The 19,564-nt window shown below is 40.3% G+C and overlaps 1 protein-coding gene across 2 annotated transcripts in view; it reads left to right on the forward strand.

Moving 5' to 3' along the window:
* si:dkey-49n23.1 (semaphorin-3D) overlaps positions 1–19,564 on the forward strand; it is a 44,742-nt gene extending 25,178 nt beyond the window's left edge. For both annotated transcript variants that reach the window (XM_035520395.1, XM_035520394.1), the window contains exons 3-18: positions 5,274–5,434; positions 6,370–6,432; positions 6,807–6,926; positions 7,249–7,342; positions 8,044–8,172; positions 8,539–8,681; positions 9,845–9,959; positions 10,118–10,187; positions 11,002–11,146; positions 12,618–12,840; positions 14,122–14,210; positions 15,075–15,110; positions 15,522–15,679; positions 16,462–16,526; positions 16,825–16,958; positions 17,327–19,564. In XM_035520395.1, the coding sequence (XP_035376288.1) occupies positions 5,274–5,434; positions 6,370–6,432; positions 6,807–6,926; positions 7,249–7,342; positions 8,044–8,172; positions 8,539–8,681; positions 9,845–9,959; positions 10,118–10,187; positions 11,002–11,146; positions 12,618–12,840; positions 14,122–14,210; positions 15,075–15,110; positions 15,522–15,679; positions 16,462–16,526; positions 16,825–16,958; positions 17,327–17,731 (2,150 nt within the window). In that variant the 3' untranslated portion in view covers positions 17,732–19,564. The remainder of the gene's footprint in view (positions 1–5,273; positions 5,435–6,369; positions 6,433–6,806; positions 6,927–7,248; positions 7,343–8,043; positions 8,173–8,538; positions 8,682–9,844; positions 9,960–10,117; positions 10,188–11,001; positions 11,147–12,617; positions 12,841–14,121; positions 14,211–15,074; positions 15,111–15,521; positions 15,680–16,461; positions 16,527–16,824; positions 16,959–17,326) is intronic.

Consider the following 19,564-nt stretch of genomic DNA (forward strand, 5'->3'; position numbering starts at 1 on the left):
AGCTGCTCACAGTGAGAGAGTGAAGTCTGTTGGTACAGATATGCATCCATGGCCCCCCGCAGATGGGAGAGTCCTCGAGCTGACAGACTCAACTGTGTGCCGAATTTTATGCTGCCTAGCTCTTTGCTTACTCAAGTGTGAGGCCACAGATGCAGTGGTGGGAAGATGTTTTCACAATTCATGTTCCTCCTTTGCCTCCAGCTCCTGGGATGTGTGCCCTCACTCAAATCTTCCGATCTTTTGGCATCCCCATGTTTTCGTTACCACTCATGCTTTAAGTCCAGTCGAATAATCCAGACGTGAAGTACTGCAGAGGGAACATGAATAGGTAAGACTGAGAAATGTCAGGTATCCAATGAGACATGAGGGCTGACCTTTTACAAGCACTCCTGAAAAAGTGCATTTGTCCTTGATCTCCCGCCATAATGAATCTGCCATCCCTAACGTCACCTCCTATTCAAGTCCATTGCAAGGACGGTAGAACACACATTACCAGCTATTCCCAAGGGTAGTTGGCCTTTTCCACTATTGAGCTATCACAAACAAGTTGCTTGTGATCATGCATTATCCACTAACCTGTGATTTCCTGAAATCATTCATTTTTGATGTAGTCTCATTCCTCCCTGCAGCTTTTTGTTGAAACTCATCGGACATAAACTTGTCTGAGGTTGTTGCAGGTGTTTGGGACAGACCCAGCACACTCCAGCCTTTGACTGCAAACAATTTCAAACAAACATTAGCAACTGGCTTGAGTTTCATGCCAGAGCTCTCATCCACACAATCGATCTGCTCTCTGAACTTGACAGAATCTCTCCCCATATGTCCAGGGAACAAGAAGAGAGAACCAGGACTGGAATTGATTTGATGGTTTAGGATCATACTGGTTTTTATCTCCGAAGATATTTAGTTAAAGATCCGGGGGTTGTTAAGAGGTAGAAGCTTTAGACAAACCTGCATTCCTGGGTGGCCTAATACACATGTTGATGCCTAATACACAGACTTCACTTTGTAAAGAGAATGGTAATCAAGACGCCACCCTTGATCTCTCAAATCTTCAGCTTTTCACCAGCTTGGCTATGGAAACACTGCTGAAACTAAATCAAAACAGTCTTGTCTATGGACACTGACCTGCTGAGAAAAATCAGTGCTGAGTCAAGGTGACATCACATACTTATTTCCTCTACATAGTTTGATCACTACCAAAAACTCCAGAATGCTGTAAAATTCTAAAATCTTAAATGTGGTGGAATCTCAGTTGCTCAAAATGAAAACCTGAATATAAACAAATCCAAACACCCAGACATATTTACATATTTAGGAAAAAGAGCATTCTTTCTTAAAATTTGTCTGTACTCTTCTTCAGTACTGTTGTTGGTAGTGGGTCGCATTTAGGAATATTAGCAAAAATTAGATTGCAAATGGGTAGGATACTAAATGCTTTTAATGTAGGATACTAAATGTCACAAATTAGACATTAAGTAACTTTTTTTTTTAAATGGAGCACCGAATATGTCATTGTTATATTTAGAATGTGTTTTGTAAAAAAAAAATAATAATAAAAAAAAAATTACATTTTCAGATTTTTCCTTTTATGACTCTCAATACATGTCAGGTCTGAGAAACAAATATATACCAAAATGAATTCCATGGAATTTGTTTCTTTAATACTTTAAGTGTACAATGCATAAAATTTTCATTGGAGCTTCGTAAGGCAACTGGTGCCTTTTGACGCCATTTCTCTGTGGTTGGTGCGGCTAATCCCAAATGTGTACCCGACCATCTGCATCACGTCTGTCTTGATTAGGGCTGCCTCATGTAGCAGACAACAGTGCATTGCCTAGCCTGGCCCCCAGTCTATGGCTCTAGTCAAGCCAATTACATCCTTGCCCAATTACACCCGTGTCATGTTTATAAACATGTCAAAACATTGATCGTTAACTAATAGAATAAAAGTGGGTCAGCTAGGTCAATTTCTGGGCATACGCTTGTTATTGTTTTCCATTTTTGCCTGGTCGTACTTGTCACATTTGGAGCTTTGGCTTTCGCATAGTGAGCTTGGAGATATATGTTTTGTTTGTAAGTTTGATGGCAATCTTTGAGTCCTTGCCAAATGGAACCAGGCTATTTGAAAACTCGCTTGTTTCAATTTTGAGAGGACCCTGGCTGCCTCGTTTCAACTAATTCCATCTGGTTTAGGTTCTCTGTGAAGTACATTCTCTAAAGTTAATACAGCATAATATTAAAGACTCACAATCAACTTTTAGGATTTCAACTGACTGGAAAGCCTAGCTTTATACTAAATCTTACACAAAGGGCCTGCACCTTAAATGTCTCTGATCAAAGGAAAGGCTAAGTAATGACACAGTAAAGCCTTATTTAATAAGAACATATGACATTCAGAATGGTTTAGGGCAGGATTTATCAGCGAGACGGAAAAAATGTTACATATGGGAAATAATTCCTATCACATTCATGGAATGTAAGTAGCACATGTAAAACCTTCCAAAACCACATCTATGTTTTTTTTCTATTGCTGTATGGCTTTGTGAGGAGAAAAGGGTGGTCAGATTCAGCATGTAATTCCATAAATGTTTTTTCAGCAATGCTCAGTAGATCCTCTGTGCTCTGACAAAGAGGTCTGCCAGCATCTTACCACACAGGGAAACCCAGTTCCTTCCAGGTCTCTGGGTAAAAGGTTGTGACGGCATAGTGGAAGACCAGCCTGGGGGTGGTTGGGAGCGATGACATTAATCCAGCAGGTGCCATAGTTGCTTTGTTGCCCTTTTGCTAAATGGTTTCCATGATGGATGGGTCTAGTGTATCCCTGTTAGAAGATTTATTTGTACTTGTCAGTGAGAAATTGCCCTATCTCACCTCTAGGTCCATTTCAAATTGGGCCATGCTCTTTGGACTTAAAAGAGATTATGAGTGCTCTTAGACTACATACACACACATTGTTTGTGGCTATGATTATACAAATAACTATATGGTGAAGCTCTGAAAGTGCTAAGTAAAACATATTGTCAGTATGTATGAATTGCTGCATAGCCAAGCAAGACATGTAGACATGGTAAAGGCAAATATTATGAGTTAAGCTCTACTGGACAGGCATTACCTATTATCCTATAACAAAACTGAGGGAATTGTATAAGAAAGGCTGTGATTCATATGTGGGTCACCTAGTGTAGATGTAAATACCTCTGAAAGCTGACGTTCTGCCCCATAACCTCATTGTCACAGTTTCATTCCAGATTTACAGACTGCACTGTACGCCCTGTCTCAAAGAGGTATTCAGTCTCTTTAAAATGTGTGGGAATTCTCTGTGGACTTCTGTGAATGCAAACGTCTGTCATGGAGCTCTTAGCAACAGCTGAAGAGGATACTTCTTCGTGGCCTGGGTTTCTCCCTCCCTCAATTAATCTCCATCAGCAAGTAGTGAGCCCTGGTGACAAGTCCTGCTGCCTTCAAGGGCCCCGAGATGTGAAAAGGGGGTTTTCTTTCTGCTAAGAGAAAAGAAAGAATGAAACAGTCCAGGGGACAGTGTAGGTTTCTGCATTAGTCTTTTATTCAGTGGGGAGCACAGGGAGGATTCATCTTTGTGAAAATTATTGGCTGGAAAACTGGTTTTAAAATTCTTTTCAGAGTTCACAAGAATGTACTTTCTCCATTGTTATTGTTCAGCCTGTCAACTACATTTGAAATGCATTTTTTCATGAAAAAATTGTATTTTGCTACCATAAGGAACATTCCGTGCAATAATGAAGATAATACAGTAATATAAAGTTTATTGTGTTAAATGGAAAAAATATGTGGTGAACCAATCTTGAATGAAAAATCTAAAGATGCTGATATTATTTACATTCCTGTACAATGACCTAATACATATTTCTATTCTTGTACAATGACCCAATGCATATCTAGAACTTACAAGTACATGCTTACTGGCACACATGGTTATATGCAAGCAGTTTGCTTTATACATCAGTGTGGATATTATTTCAGCCTCACTGGCATTTTCCTTACTGCATATCATTTCCATTTCATAGTGCATCTCAATAACGCATGAAGCTTAAAAAACAGCAGCTAAGGTTTTCCTAAAATTCCAGTCCAGTGTGATTAAGAATCTTCCGATTCAGTGTGTAATCATATATACTCCTCCCTCTCTGAGGCTGTGTTGGAACTGGTGTACATGGAGGGGTGGTGGTGATGGTGGTGGTGGTGGTGGTGGTGAGTGAGGCCTGGACACCGAGCCCCTATAACAGGCCAGTCCCACTGGGAGCACCAAGGAGTGTGCAGAGGGAAGCTGTCAGGGAGGGCGGACAGGGTTAATTCACAGTGATTGGATGAGGCCATTTTCTGCCCGGTTAAACTCCTTCTCCCTAGGGAGAGGGGATGCAGCGAAGCATGGTTTAGCTGTGAGGGAGAGTGTGTGTGTGTGTGTGTGTGTGTGTGTGTGTGTGTGTGTGTGTGTGTGTGTGTGTGTGTGTGTGTGTGTGTGTGTGTGTGCACATACATATATATGTGTGTTGTGTCTGAGTAACTCACAAGTCTCTGTGTAAGTGCTTCCATGGAGCCTGGCTGGGGAATGGGCTTCATTCTTCAGCTGAGTATCAGAAGGCCTGATTTGTGAAAGCGGGTCTAAAAGGTTGTGTTGTGATGTCTGACTGATGTGTTTATTTTAAACGTCTCTCAAACTGGAGACACACTTTCCATTACCCTAACACTAAGATAGTTGATTGGCGTTGGACTCAAATGCATGGGTGATCTGTATTCTGTCTGCAGTTTTATACTTTCTGAAATATCCATAAATGGCAAACATTAGAACATTCCTGAGCCAAACTCTAGTCTAGTAACTGAGCCAAGAATCTGGAAAATAGTGAGGATATAAGCATAAATATCATCTTAATTCCAGAGGGATTTTAGAAAAACTGGCACCCCAGTGGCATCCTCAGAATTCCCTAGGCAGAAACAGGTGTCAGAAAGAGCATGGTAGCATTAGCAACAAGATTACAGTTCATTTTAGTCAACACATTATAGTTAATTAAGTAGATAGACTTCTCAGCTGTTCTGGTTTGTGGTGGGGTGGAATATATGTTAAGTGAAAAAATATGCATCTAAAAGGTAATAAAGATTTTACCATCTTTGGGAACGAATTACAAATTTGATGTAAAAATAATGACATTAACTTTACAAAATGTGACTGTACCACATGGATATGCATATGTCACACATTTTCTACTAATTATCCTGCCCCCTGTGTCTTGTTGCCTCAGAGCTGCGATCGAAGAACAGTTCGGCTGTGTTCTGGCGGGGCAGGAGTGGTGGTGGGTATCGGGCCCTGCTCCTGGATGAAGACCGGGGTTGGCTACTGGTGGGCGGAAGGGACCATGTCTACTTGCTCCATTCCGAGGGCCTCACTCAGCCTGAACTAAAGGTTTGAACCCCCCCCACTGTCTCTCCTATGACCCCCGTTTCACCATGGTTCTAACTTGAAATCAGTATGGGGTATACTTCATGAAGCATGGATTGAGGAGATGTTAGAAACGCTTGGATGGAGATGGTCGATGACACTATGTGTCGTTGCTCTGTCCACAGCAAGGTCAAAGCATGTAGTTCTGTTGATGTAGGCATGGGGAATACTTTCGCAATGATTCGACAGGGCTGCATAACACTGTGACCTCTCTGTGTTCATTTGTTTTTCCACCTCATGGTCCAGATCAGATCCTAATCCATCATGACCATTATAGGTTTTTGTGAGAGTAAAATGGCATACTTGCAATAAATGGAGTTAACAGTGTCCCTACTGGTTGAGTGGCATAGAGGAGGCATTATCTCCAAATTTGCTATAGTCCATACTATGTGTGACCTTCTGTCCCCCTCATATACAGTCTGAATCGCAGCAGGTACCAGGTCAGTAACTGCTCCTTTTCAAAATGTCCATCGTATGAGAGGTATGCATTCATTGCATCTAGGTCTGCTGCATTTATGAATATTCAGCTATAATGACCAAAACACATGGGCTTATAAATCAGTCTGAGATGAGTCAAACAGTGAGCATTATTCTTCAACACTGGCAAGCTCAGCAATGTTATGTGGTTAGTGATTGCATGGGGTGTGTAAGATTTTTACCAAAATATTATGGACACACTTACCTAAAACTGTGCTGGGAATGGGAAAAAAGAATCTACAAAAATTAAATAATTAAAGGTACTAAAAAAACCTGTAGTTTACAGGTTGTGTTTATTAATACTTATCTATCAGTTTATCAGACAATCAAAGGCAGGCGTAGTGTTGCCATATTTCTGAAAAAAAAACTGTCTACACTGGACTGTGACTTGGAAAAACAGTCTCTATCCTTCATATTTTTAGATTCATTGGCCAGCTGGGAGGGAACATACTGAACGATGCAAGTATGCAGGGAAGAATCTCCTGGTAAGTCATCCTTGTTTCAGGGTCAGTTAAGGGCAAACTTTAAAAAAAAGAAAAATGGGTATTTTAGTGTTCAGTACTAGCTGCCATATATAGCTTTGACATTCTTCCACTCTGTGATATAAGCAAGACCTTTCAAAAGTTACATTTATTACCCTTTGGAGAGGTATTGCTAATTGAAAATCCTCTAGGGAGCTAAGTTCACCATCTCTCTTCCTTGATATTGATGTGTGTCTCCCTTGCAACAACATAAAAACATCAAAGAGTGCCTGATGAGGTGATTTAAAGCTACTGGCAGCATTTTGCCTCCACCTGTTTTCTGCAGTCACTCATTTGAATCGAGGCTTTATTCAGATCTGCCATGTTCTTTTCTTCAGACGGACTGTGCCAATTTCGTGAGGCTCCTGCAGCCGTTCAACAAAACCCATGTGTACGTGTGTGGAACAGGGGCGTACCACCCTGAGTGCACGTACATGGACCTGGGTCACAACATCGAGGTGAGATAACTGGTCTCCTGTAGGGGCAGGCTGGGCATGTCCCACATCTTCCTTTCTCCTGCCTTTTATGGTCGTGACAGTCGTGCGTCACTTCGCCTTTTTACAGCTTGTGACAGAACCACAGGTGGCAAGAAAAAGACAACAGGCCCTTCAAAAGCCAGCTTAGAGCCTCTTACTTTGTCAATATGAACACCAACAGGGGTGAAGAGAGTCCTCAGTCCCCTGCTGACATATATTGACTGAAAGGCTGAGCGAACAATGAAAGCACTATATAGATAGAGTAATATGGTAAGAGGGTGACATGCTTGCCTCTGTCTCCTAGGAGCCCACGTTTCGGTTGCTAGGCCATGCTGTCGAGTCTGGCAGAGGGAAGTGTCCCTTCAGTCCACACGAACCTTTCGCCGCTCGACTCACTGGTAAGCATCTGTCTGGAATGAGAGTGTGGGATGGGGTTTTCGAGAACTGCAAATGGATCTCCAAAACATCCATAATAGCAAAGATGAACAACCGTAGCAGTGGCACTTTGCTGAAACTTCTAGTGCAACCCCCCCCATCCTCTTTCCCAAATCCACCGCTGTTCAGTTCAGTCTCAGCTGACCCTACTTTGACTCTATGCTCCTCATACCCTTCTATTAGTCTGCCAAAGGCAGACACTTTGTTATATGTCCTTCAGCTTGTGATGTCATTGACTGACAAACGAATCCATGTGACTTGAGTGCAGCTGTGTGGTTATGGTGGGGAGTTTCCAGCACCATCTACAGCTCCGTCTAAGACTGGCACTGTCATTTGTCTGTTTCCTTTGAGTCCTATGACAAAACCCACCCACCCAATCACCTAATGTTAAACCATGGTCAGGAAATGAAAGCTAACCAAGTAATTAATATTTTTGCTTTTTTTTTTTTTTCATGGTACATAAACCATATGCCTCACAATTAAAGACTGCTCTGTATTTTTAATATTACAAGGAAATCTATAATAAGCAATATTTTGTAATCACACAAGCCACTATTAATAGTTTGATTAAGGTTCTGGAGATCAAAGTCAGGCTAATTTAATTTGGGTTTATTCTATTCTTAGAGCAGACTTAAAGTCCCCCATTTCTCCTTCTTCACCTTAGATGGAGACCTATATGCAGGAACATCGGTGGACTTCATGGGAAATAATGCGGCCATATTTCGTACCTCTGTACACACAACCAGTATACACTACATTCGTACTGAGGCGAACCATGAACACTGGCTCAATGGTGAGAGATCTCATAAGCACATTATTTGCCTCATTTATCATTTATGTGACATGCAGTTTTAAAATGTATTTTTATGCTGTGCACATGAAAGCAAAATTAATTTCGATGTGCTTTTTCAGAAGTTGTACACTTTAAATGTTCCTATGATCTACGTGAATATTGTGGTAAATAAAAATGGGCCTTTTTATTTGCTTGCATATAAGCATAATTTCCAATTACATATAAATGTATCTACAATTTTGTGTCAGCTCTAAAAAAACACCTCTAATTAAATGACAATCACTTCTATAAGTCAAATCATTCCAGTGCATACTGCATCACAGCCTTGCACATGCCATCCTTTTCCTGATGTCATTTCCTCCCCAGAACCCCAGTTTGTGGGCTCCTACTCCATCCCAGACACGCACAGCCTGGACGATGATAAGGTCTACTTCTTCTTCAAAGAGACCGCTGTGGAGTCCAACCAGCTGGACAAGCGTATCTACAGCCGTGTGGCCAGAGTGTGCAAGGTGAGCATAACTGACAAACCACAATGTAAAATGACACGCAAAAGACATTAAGATGACTTGTGCACATCAGTGTACACTGGACAAATTAGGTATAAGATTAGGTATAAGGCTGTGTAACATCCAGACTAATATCCAACGAATTCCAAATTATTAATAGTATTATTCATATAATAAAGAATGAATGAGGTGTTTATAAGAAGGTTATACGCTTATTCTGGCCATAATAGCATATTGTGTTGTATTTATTTTGTGTGGGCTTATGGTGTTTGTTAACTTTATTACTAATTTTAACTTGCGTTTCAATATTGTATAGCCACCTTGTTCTAGGTTCTCACTTAACTAAACACTTCAGCAACACCATTGTTGATGCAACAAACAATGAAAGGAATTTAACTCACAAAGATCTAATATGCCAGGTGTTACCAGAGTAAGGGACGGGCAGCCACTTTGTGGGTGCTCCAGCTCATAAGTAAATGCCAGCAGTTATTTACATACAGAAATCCAGTGCAGAAAATGATTAATTATATGATCTTGAGGTTTACACCAACTCTTATAAAGGTTTCAAATACAACTGTGTTCAGATTTTTACTGCCATAAAACTCACACATGACCATGTCCCCATTGTAAGTGTGCGATCAGCAGCTTTTAGCCAAACTCTACAGCTGTGATGTCTAATGTATTCTGCCTCACTTCTTCACCTTTGGTCTTTTGAACAATGTGTACATGCTCTGAAACTCCTTGTTAGGCTTACAGCACTCTGCATCAGGGCTATAACCCTGCAGTGTGTTTCAGAGAAGATCCTGAAAATAGGTTTTATCTAGTACATTTCAGCTGAAGCACAGTTATAGGTACTGGTAACACAAAATACTATTCTACAGTCTAGTTCTGAATGGATACATGAATACACTGCTTTAATGAAACCTTGTTGCCATCACTGCATAGTTTTGTGGTAATTCAGTCCAGTATGTGAAAAATCTTTTTTAAAAGATGACATTTTACATGCATAGAATGTTAACCAACTGGTATATGGCTTCACTCTGTGTGAGATATCTCCCGGAGAGTTGGAAGCAATATCATGAGGCTTTAATTTAAAATTACGGTTCCATTTATGTATCAATCCATTATGTTTCAATTGGAAGCTGATGTTTGGATCTGCTTATCAGAATGACATTGGTGGGAAGAGGAGCCTGATTAATCGTTGGAGTACCTTTCTAAAGGCAAGACTGCTGTGCTCGGTGCCAGGGCCGGGGGGTCTGGACACACACTTCGATGAGCTGGGTAGGTACATACCAACACAGACTCTGATGCACAAGGGGATTTCTATAGTACTGTATTTAAAAAATATATATTTTTGAACTAATAAAATAAAATCTTGTTATATCTCAAAAGGTTTACATTTTTTGTTGATTCTTTTTACTTTTTTGTTGTATTTTCAGAGGACATTTTTCTGTTGGAGACCAAAGATCCACAGAATCCAGTCATCTATGGAGTCTTCTCCACTTCCAGGTAAGACCCTGAACAAATTACTTTTTGTGTTTAATAAGGTTTCATCTCTCTCTCTCTCTCTCTCTGTCTCTCTCTCTCTCTCTCTCTCTCTGTGTGTGTGTGTGTGTATGTATGTGTTTGTGTGTGTGTGTGTTGCTCCGTGTGTATGTGCTTTCCTTAGTTAAAGATCATTAGCTACATTTAAATTAATAAATAGGTGAAAGCTAAATATTATTTAAAAGTAATTAAATTCCCTTTAAAATTTAGTTAGTTTCCCAAACCTGATGTTTGCTTATGATGCTATAACTAGGACTATTCATATATTTTTTTATTTAAAAAAAATGGAAAATGTATTGACTGATAGTATGAATCTGATTAGTGATGTCCACTATAATTGCTCACAAAAGCTTTGACTAACTCTCATTCCACTCTGTGGGAAATATTGTTACTTGAAATCATGGCTGGGAACATGTTTATACCGTGAGAGTTTTGGAGAAGCTGCATCCTGCCAAGTTCTCTGTGCGTGTCACACCTTCAAAGCAACTTTTCTAAATCATAGCTGCGATTGATTTCATCTGATTATCTCCCTTTGTCCTGTCACCTGACGTCAGAGGTCCTACGCCCTTAAAGACAACAGTCTGGTCAAACAATGTTTTTCCTCCCCTCCTGATTTCTCCAGTACAATCTGTCTTCCTTCACCCCTCTTCCCACCCAAGAGAGGAGAAGTCTGGGGGCCATTCAGAAGGGTTCAAAGGTGACCGGTCTGAAGAGACCATGTTATTCTAACCCAGCAGTAGGCTAACTATCCCTTCCCATCCTTCTCCTGTTTCTTAAGCTCTGTATTCCGAGGCTCGGCTGTATGCGTCTACTCCATGGCTTCCATCCGTGCTGCCTTCAATGGGCCCTTTGCCCATAAAGAGGGTCCTGACTACCGCTGGGTGGAGTTCAAGGGAAGGATCCCATATCCACGTCCAGGCACTGTGAGTCCTCCACTGGAAGATATTCTGTATGAAAATAGGGTGTAGGCCATAGTGGGAATCCAATTGGAGGAATTATTGTAACAGCAGACGTCTTTCAGCTCAGCTATGGGTTTTTGGCTGACAGTTGATGTCTAGGAGCAAACATATCTAAAGCAAGTAACAGTGTAGAATGCATATGTCATCCTGGCTTTAAATATGTTGTGTGCTCTATTCTTGTCCTGTGGAATTCCATCCACCACCAACACACTAAAAATAGAGTGGCATGTCGCCACAATTCTTTATATTTTAACATACACAAACACAACTGCTTAGACATTCTTTAAATATGTTACAAGCATTTATAAAGAAATGTGTTTTCTCTGATTGAAAACATTGAAACATTGCATTATAACATTATCATACAGATTCAAAGTTGTTGGTTGTTAGTTTTTTCCAAAAGACAATTATTTATTTATTAGCATAGAAGAACAAGGTTTTAACTAACTGATTCTTAATCTGTTTTTCTTTAATTCTACATTAATGCAAGTATCCTCATTTGGTTTTAATGACAGCATAATCTAGGTGATGCATTCTTTCATGAAGTTCCAGCAGGATTTGTTGCTGGTACGGCACTCCAAGCCTTTAACAGTTCTTCAGGAAGCCTTTTTTACTGAGCATTCAAGTTTGTCCTGGCTTTGATTGCTGAGAGATCTTGTGACTGTGGAGGGCAGACCTTTTCCCACGTTACACCTTGATCATCTTTCCTGCCAAAGTTTGGAATACCATAAAACCACCGTTTGCATCCATCCTTTTAGCGGCTGTATACTCGTGGTAGCTGTGATCATGGTGTGTTGGACCTAGAGTGGCAGTCCTAATGCTGCTGGCTGTCACTCCTCTCCCTGGCTACCCTGCCTCGCGGGGGCTGTAAAAATGTTGGCGGCCGCTTTTGGGGTCAAGCTTTAGGGTGGTTGTTGAAGTGGCAGAGGTGTGTGCTGTTAGCACTAGCTTTCCCAAGGGAGGAAAATACTTGGCAGGGGTGTTAGCTCTTTGGATTCGCTTGATTAATTCTCAGGTCAACACCACAAAGTTCTCTGAAGCTACAACTACACCTTTTCAAATTAGAGCACTTTTTTGTGCTTCTGCCCATATGGTAAAAACTACATTTTTTAAAAGGAAATGAGGCTAATTTCAAGTTATTTCCCAGCTATATGGGATACTAACACTTTCCAGTGCCTCGTCATGGACCTCCAATTTGTTTGGTTGACTTTAGCTTGCCTTGATTAAAATCTTGGCAACTAGCATGAATTGTAAATGAGTTTAGAAAGCACTTCCCCTCCAGTCTGACCTACTGGTAAGCATGTTGAGCATGTTGGAAGAGAGCAGTTGTTGTTTTTTAAATCACTTTGTGTCTTTTGTGTGGCAAAAGTGATTTTCTTTTTGGAAGATACTCCCTCAGTATACCACAATTAACACTCATGTTGTGTCTCTTTAGTGTCCAAGTGAGACGTATGATCCTCTGCACAAGTCCACCCGTGACTTCCCCGATGATGTTGTGAGCTTCATGAGGGGGCACCAGCTAATGTGGGAGCCAGTGGTGCCCATCCACCGACGGCCACTATTCACGCACATCGGTGCCCCCTACAGGTTGAAGAAGTTGGTGGTGGATAGAGTGGAGGCAGAGGATGGCCAATATGATGTACTGCACTTGGGCACCGGTAAGCTGGAGAAGTGACTATCAAGAGCTTCACTAAGATCTGCTCCACTGGGAGCTTTTGAAGTTGATCTTAAATGGACCTCACTTATCTGAGGTTGGATATTTTGAAAGTGTGTTATCATTATTCTGGTGGTTACATAGGCTCATGTTTAAACCAACACATGGTCATAAAAACCATAACCAGAGAATAAGTGATTTCACTGTATTGGAAAAGGAGCCAGATTAAAATGAAGTAAACTGTTAGCCAAGTAATGAGGGTACTGTTCACCGTTTATACAACATGGCCTGTTGCTTTTGATCAGATCAAACCCAGCTACATATCCCAAGACTGCCTTAAGCACTTACACTTAGGATCATCTTGACACTCTGAAAAGCAAATACTCCATTTCTTATGCTACATTCATGGACCCAGAACCTTGTGTTTGGCTCACATTCTGGAAGCAATACCCTTCTACTGTGGAACAATGAACATCACCACACCACCTTTCTGCTAATGTAAACACATACTGGTGTAAATATCAATGCTGCTGATTACACAGTGATGACTGGCCCCTCTTACACTGCACTTCATTGAAAGGGCAAATGAGGTTTTGTTCTTTGCAAAGTTCTTACACAGAGACTATGTAAGCCACCACTGCTTCATATGCATATTTGATCCTCTGAACTCTGCCAAGTGTAACTGAATCATTTAGGGTAAATACAGACTCTAGAAGCAAACACACTTTGTGTAGAGGATGGTCTTGCCTACTGAACATCCCAGTTTCCCCATGGCAGGAAGTGTAACAGCTGGTAGCGCATCCTCACTCAAGCTTTTTGTTGCCCTTTATCTCTGATTCATCAAGGTATCAAGGTATTCATACAGTTGGGAAGTATTTTTAAAATAGCCTGGGGAAAACAGTTGAAATATATATTAAGTTCAAGGTCAGTGTTGAAACTTGAAAATGGTGGATAAGACAAATGCTGAAGTATCTACAGTCTTGTCTTGAATTACATCATAAAAGACACATCTAATCATAGAACAGCTGTTACTTCCTGTATGTTACACTAAATGGGGATGCCTGGATAAACTGAAAATTGTTTACTCAATTTATTATATACATCTAAAACTGGAAGGGACTCATCCTCACTGAGATTATTTAAACATGTTTGGATGTGATACATTGAATGCACACTTTAAGGTAAAGTTTGTGTTTGCAATTTAACAGGACGTGTGCTGCCATTTTTTTTTAAGTCCCCAAATGTTTCTATTGTGCAATCACCCAATTCCATTGTCTTCCTCTAGATGAGGGCAAAGTGCTGAAGGTGGTCTCTATTCCTAAGGAGAATTGGGAAACTGAAGATATCATACTTGAAGAGCTGAGTGTCTTTCAGGTACCTCACCACAGTCATGCTTTCTCTGTCCTCTCCATACCACAGTGTCCTAAGCATCTTCTTCCTTTCTGGTGACCTGCCACGCAAAGCCTGGTGTGTCATGGCTCTGTCTAGTCGTAGTTTCCGTGCGAGAACTCCAGCAACAGAAATAACCTTTTAAAAGGAAAAACAGATTCTGGGCATATTTCCAAGTGCTCTTTACCCAATCGAGTGAAAGGGACGAATGTTAGGAAGAACTGATCAAATAAAAACTGAAAAAGAAAATGGATCATTTTTGCTTGCTTAGCCAATGAAAAACGAATCTTCCATTCAAGGTTTTAGGCAGGAAGGAGTACAGTTGACTCTTCTCCCAGAGAAGAAGGGAAAGAGAGGGAAACAAATGGTCAACAAGTGATGAACAGGAGATGTGGGTTAAAATGGATGAGTTGTGAGGTCACACACGTTTTTGCACGTCTCATTGAACTGAAATGTTATTCTAACAGTTCCTAGGTCCCCAGTATAAAGAATGAATCAGTAGAACAAAAACTGCTGTTTGGATTCACAGTTGGCCCTGTGCTTAAGCCCCTATATCCAGGCACTGGAGACATATGAGAGTATCTTATCAGCCAGCACCCACCCCAAACCATTTGTAAAAGAGAGAGTTGTTGTAAGAGTCAAGGATCATTAGTTCCCTGACTTATGGAGAAGAAATGAACCAATGAGCTGGAAAAGCCTGCAACTGGCTCAAGATCCTAAGATGAGTTCCTCTTGTTCAGTGGCAACAATGCGTGTGTGTCTCTCCCCCCCTCCCCACCTGATCCGGGAGGTGATTTATGGGGCCACATTAATACATGCTGAGTTTGTTTTTTTCTTTTTATCTCATAGAGTCCAATACTAAGTATGGAGCTCTCCACCAAGCGGGTATGTACACTTATTTTGTGGGTGGTCATTTAGAGGTAGCACTTAGCAGTGTTTGAAGACTTCCTATTGGGGAGATTAGAAGCCAAGACAGAAATTTGAAGTGCAGTGAAAAATGGCTCATCCTTGGTATTATATTGCACCTTGTAAAAATTGTAGTACTTTTTGTCATTGAAAAAAAGTTAAAGGACTAATAACTGAATTCTGAATTTTCTGAGTTTAGTTTTTTCTACATTTTTGTCTTGTCATTCACAACATGCTGTTTACTGTAATCTTCATCTGTGCACATTTATACATACACTGACAAGAAGTCATTTTCAAATTTAACTAAAAATTGGAAGACGCCTCTTTTAAATAAAAAGTATGGCTGTACATGTCAGAGAAAAAAAAATCAAAGCCTATTTTCTTGTTTAGCAAATCCTGTTCGTGAGCAGTGAAGAAGAGGTTGTCCAGCTTCCTCTGCATCGGTGTGAACTTTATGGCCAGGCTTGCGCGGACTGCTGCCTGGCCCGGGACCCCTATTGCGCCTGGGATGGGACGACCTGCAGTGGCTACATCCCCATCAGCAAGAGGTGCCTCCCAGAGCCTTTCAGTCCAATAGTAGTGAAGCCCTTGTGTCGTTGTTGTATGACCATGCTGCCCACCAAGGATATATGGCCTCTGACTCCTACCGATGCCCTGTTACTATGGTGCAAATGCAGTTCTCTTGGTTACCTTTTAAACCATTTTACAATGGTAACTTGTGGCCTATCCCAGCCAGGTGTATGTGTAAGGAAGTCATGCTTTAGTCAGATGTCTCTGCTCTAGTATGTTCAGATGAATATCTCCTGTTCACTAGGGACTGTTTACTGTAAGGCAGGAGGAATGGAAAGCCTTCAGTGTTAAGTGGATATACCACTGTTTTATATGGATACGAGCCTCCAGGCAAAGCTGTAGTCCCATTTAAGTAAACCACACTGGCATGCACTAACCCAGTAAAACAATAAGATGTCTGTGCTATGCCAATTGTATGCAAACAAAGTTGTATGCAAGTTAAAATGTAAATTCTATTTTTCCTTATTATTTGTAAATGAAAGCTTCTATTCCATATAAAGTCTCGTAAAAGTTCCTTTAGTATGACTACATTTCACACAGATATATAGCTGAAATACAAGGAAGGCTTAATATAAATTTGTGAAAAGAGCGCTGATATCAGTGTTGATAAATTAATTGCATTTCATTTTTTTAATTAAAAATGGTAGACCCATTGGTATAATGTTTATTTTATACATACAAAATCCTTCCTGTTAAAAACAAACAATTAGTCAGGATCCAGTGAGGCACTGTCTGACCGACATGTACTTGCATTATGCAGGCGTGCCCGGAGACAGGATGTAAAGTACGGAGATCCCTGGAGCCAGTGTCAGGATCTGGGAGATGGTAATAAATCTAATGCTCTATGCTAAACTCACCCAAGTGACTCACTGCATAAAGCCAACATTGGATCCCTCTGTATTCTAACAAAAGCCATATACAACTGCTTTTAGTGGTTAACATCAATCATGAATTTTGCCTTATGTATAATGAAAAGCAGACTATTACACATCTTAAAACTAACATTTAGCATTGACTGACTAAGGCCAAAATGACTGCTGAATTATATTGGTTTTTGATAGCACATAGCGTTCCTAATAATAATAATAATAATAATAATAATAATAACTGAAATGCTTTGCAGGCTTGGATGACATAGAACTGAAGGTGATTTACGGAATAGAGAACAACTCCACATTTCTGGAGTGTGTGCCGCAGTCTACTCAGGCAGTGGTCAAATGGATCATGCAGCATGGTCACAACCAGAACACTATAGAGGTCAGTAGGAAGACCTTGGAAGTAATGCTTGACTTTATGAATGCAACATGTGACAACAACTTGCAAAGCAAAAATATTCAGGGTTGATGATGCACCAATATTCTAGGTTGATGACCACAAATAGTATTTCCATCTGGTTATATGCCAATATCAATTATGATACCAATATTTCAGATTTACTAAACATATTTATTTATTAAAGATGGACTAAATCAAACAGATTCGAAATATGGCATGACCGCAAAATACAAACCAAAACAAACAACAAAATACCCTAATACACAAAGAGTATGTTCACATAGTGTAATATTCTTTGATTTACAAATGGTCCCAAGTTTTGTGATTTAATTTTTTTTGTTCGTTCCCAGCTTCTCCCGGGTGATAACACCATCCACACGCGGCGAGGACTCCTCCTGCAGCACGTCACCTCCTCGAACGCCGGCCTCTACACGTGCACATCGCACGAGCACTCTTTCTCTCGCACGCTGGCTCGCTACGAGCTGCAGGTTATTCCCGAACGGCAGATGAATGCCGCGCGTAGTGCGCGACTTGCTGAGCCCAGGCTGGCCGGCAACTACGCGCCATCCCCGCCACACTACAAAGACCTGCAGCTGATCGGGGTTAGCGGCCAAACAGCCGATGAGTACTGCGAGAAGCTGTGGCTCCGCGAGAAACGCAAGCAGAAGTTACGCACATTGAAGTGGAAGCAGACCGCAGAGAACCGCAAGTCACGGGTTCGGAGGCAAAATCCGCCGTACGAGCCGCTACAATGAAGGCTGAGTAACGGACGTTTAGGGGAATGAGAACATGTGGGCTTGTCTCGGTTGAACAAAGTTTGTTTCGTAATTAGTTGCCCTTTTATTTTGTATGGAGGCCAGTTTGGATCATATTACTAATAGACGCACTCAGTATTTTTTATTTTTTGCAATTGTCTGCCTTATTTTCCCAATAAAAAAGTGACCCTAGTGACTTACCAAAAATGTATAGCACTATGTTAGTACTATATTATGTACAGTAGAAAGCAGCTTTGCTCTTAGCAATTTTTCTGCTGAGGAATAGAGTATTCAGCAGCTAAATGCACTGTAGGCTACACTGTGAAAGCCTGTGCTTTGCCCACCGTTGCCACCTACTGGCCAAAATCTCACATGGGAAGCTTTTCATTGAATATAACAGCTAATACTGAAACAGAACGACATGCAAACAGGCTACCCTAAACACGCTATCATACAAATGTGAGCCGAATTCTGTGTTTTTGCTGGGATGGTTTCATAGTATTCGTATGCAAATCTGACGTTTGCAATCTAGCTGCCACTTCGTATGGTTGCTTGAGGGAACGTCTTGGACTATGCTCTGACATGAGCAGGTGTCTCTGAGATTGAGCGGAAGTTTCAGCAGGATGTTCCCTTCATCTCCTTCCTTCCTTTCTATGTGCTGTGTCTTTCTCGCTTTCCTGCAAACAACCCTGAGAAAATCTAGTTTGCATTTGTGACTGCATTAAAAAAAAAGAAAAAGCAAAGCGTGAAGTGCAGCAGAAGACAGAGTCTTGCTAATTCGTTTCCTTGTGCATGAAAATGTCTTCCATAATTCCCAAGATTACTGGAGCACAGCAAATGGGATTCCTATTTGTCTTGTGTTGACAGGCTAGGAAGGTTTGTGAAAAATGGCCTGGCATTTGTGTAAAATTAAGGACTATAAAATGAAAAGCATGATTTTTCTATGGATTAACAAGATCAAATTCCAATAGTGTTTTGTAACTTTTTGCATGTGTATCTGAAAACCGGACAGTCAATGTAATAAATTAACTAGTATCACATTTACAGCATTCTAAATGATATTTACAGATAATATGCTGTATTATTAAATATATGCCCAATATTTCTTCAGTATTTACATTTACATTTTACATTTTAACATTTGGGTTTTGCTGTAAGTAGAGTTATAGTGCATTTTCAATTTCAGTGATGTAAAGATTGTATTTAATAACAATTTTTGAAACAGTGTATTGTATACTTTTTGTTGTGAGCAGAGTACACATCATGTTATGTTGATTTTATTTATCACAGCAATGACGACAAAGTAAAAGTGTCACTTATAAACTACAGACCACACAGATTTAGCAGTGATTCATAAAAGGCTAATGGGAAGATTATGTTGAACAGCTGTAAATGCCATTAGTCATCTCTGTCAGTTGTTCATTTTCATAATTTTCTGGTTTTGATAACATGTACATCTGGTGTATTGCATTAATATTATTCTAATGACTGCTGTGTAGCCATTAAGCTGTTTTATTATGACAGTGTCTACCAGTTACCTCTTAAAAACAAGCAGCTTTGTGTTAATATGTTGCTATTCTCATAATGTAAGCAATTTATTAGTGTTAGTTATATTATTTGCTGTTTATAGGCTAGTTGTTTAACCAGCCTCCATGCTTTGTGTTGAAAAGACCCATCATTCTCTAGATTAAATTTCACTTGAAGTAAGATCTCTGATGATACCAGAAATTATCTTAATTTTGTACAGTTTTTAATCTTTAAAACTCATTTAAATCCTTCTCTGTGTAAAAATAACTGTGTGAAATCTATTAAAATATTCATTTTTTGTGTATA

This window comes from Electrophorus electricus, chromosome 20, assembly GCF_013358815.1.
Source record: "Electrophorus electricus isolate fEleEle1 chromosome 20, fEleEle1.pri, whole genome shotgun sequence".
Classification (NCBI taxonomy): Eukaryota; Metazoa; Chordata; class Actinopteri; order Gymnotiformes; family Gymnotidae; genus Electrophorus; species Electrophorus electricus.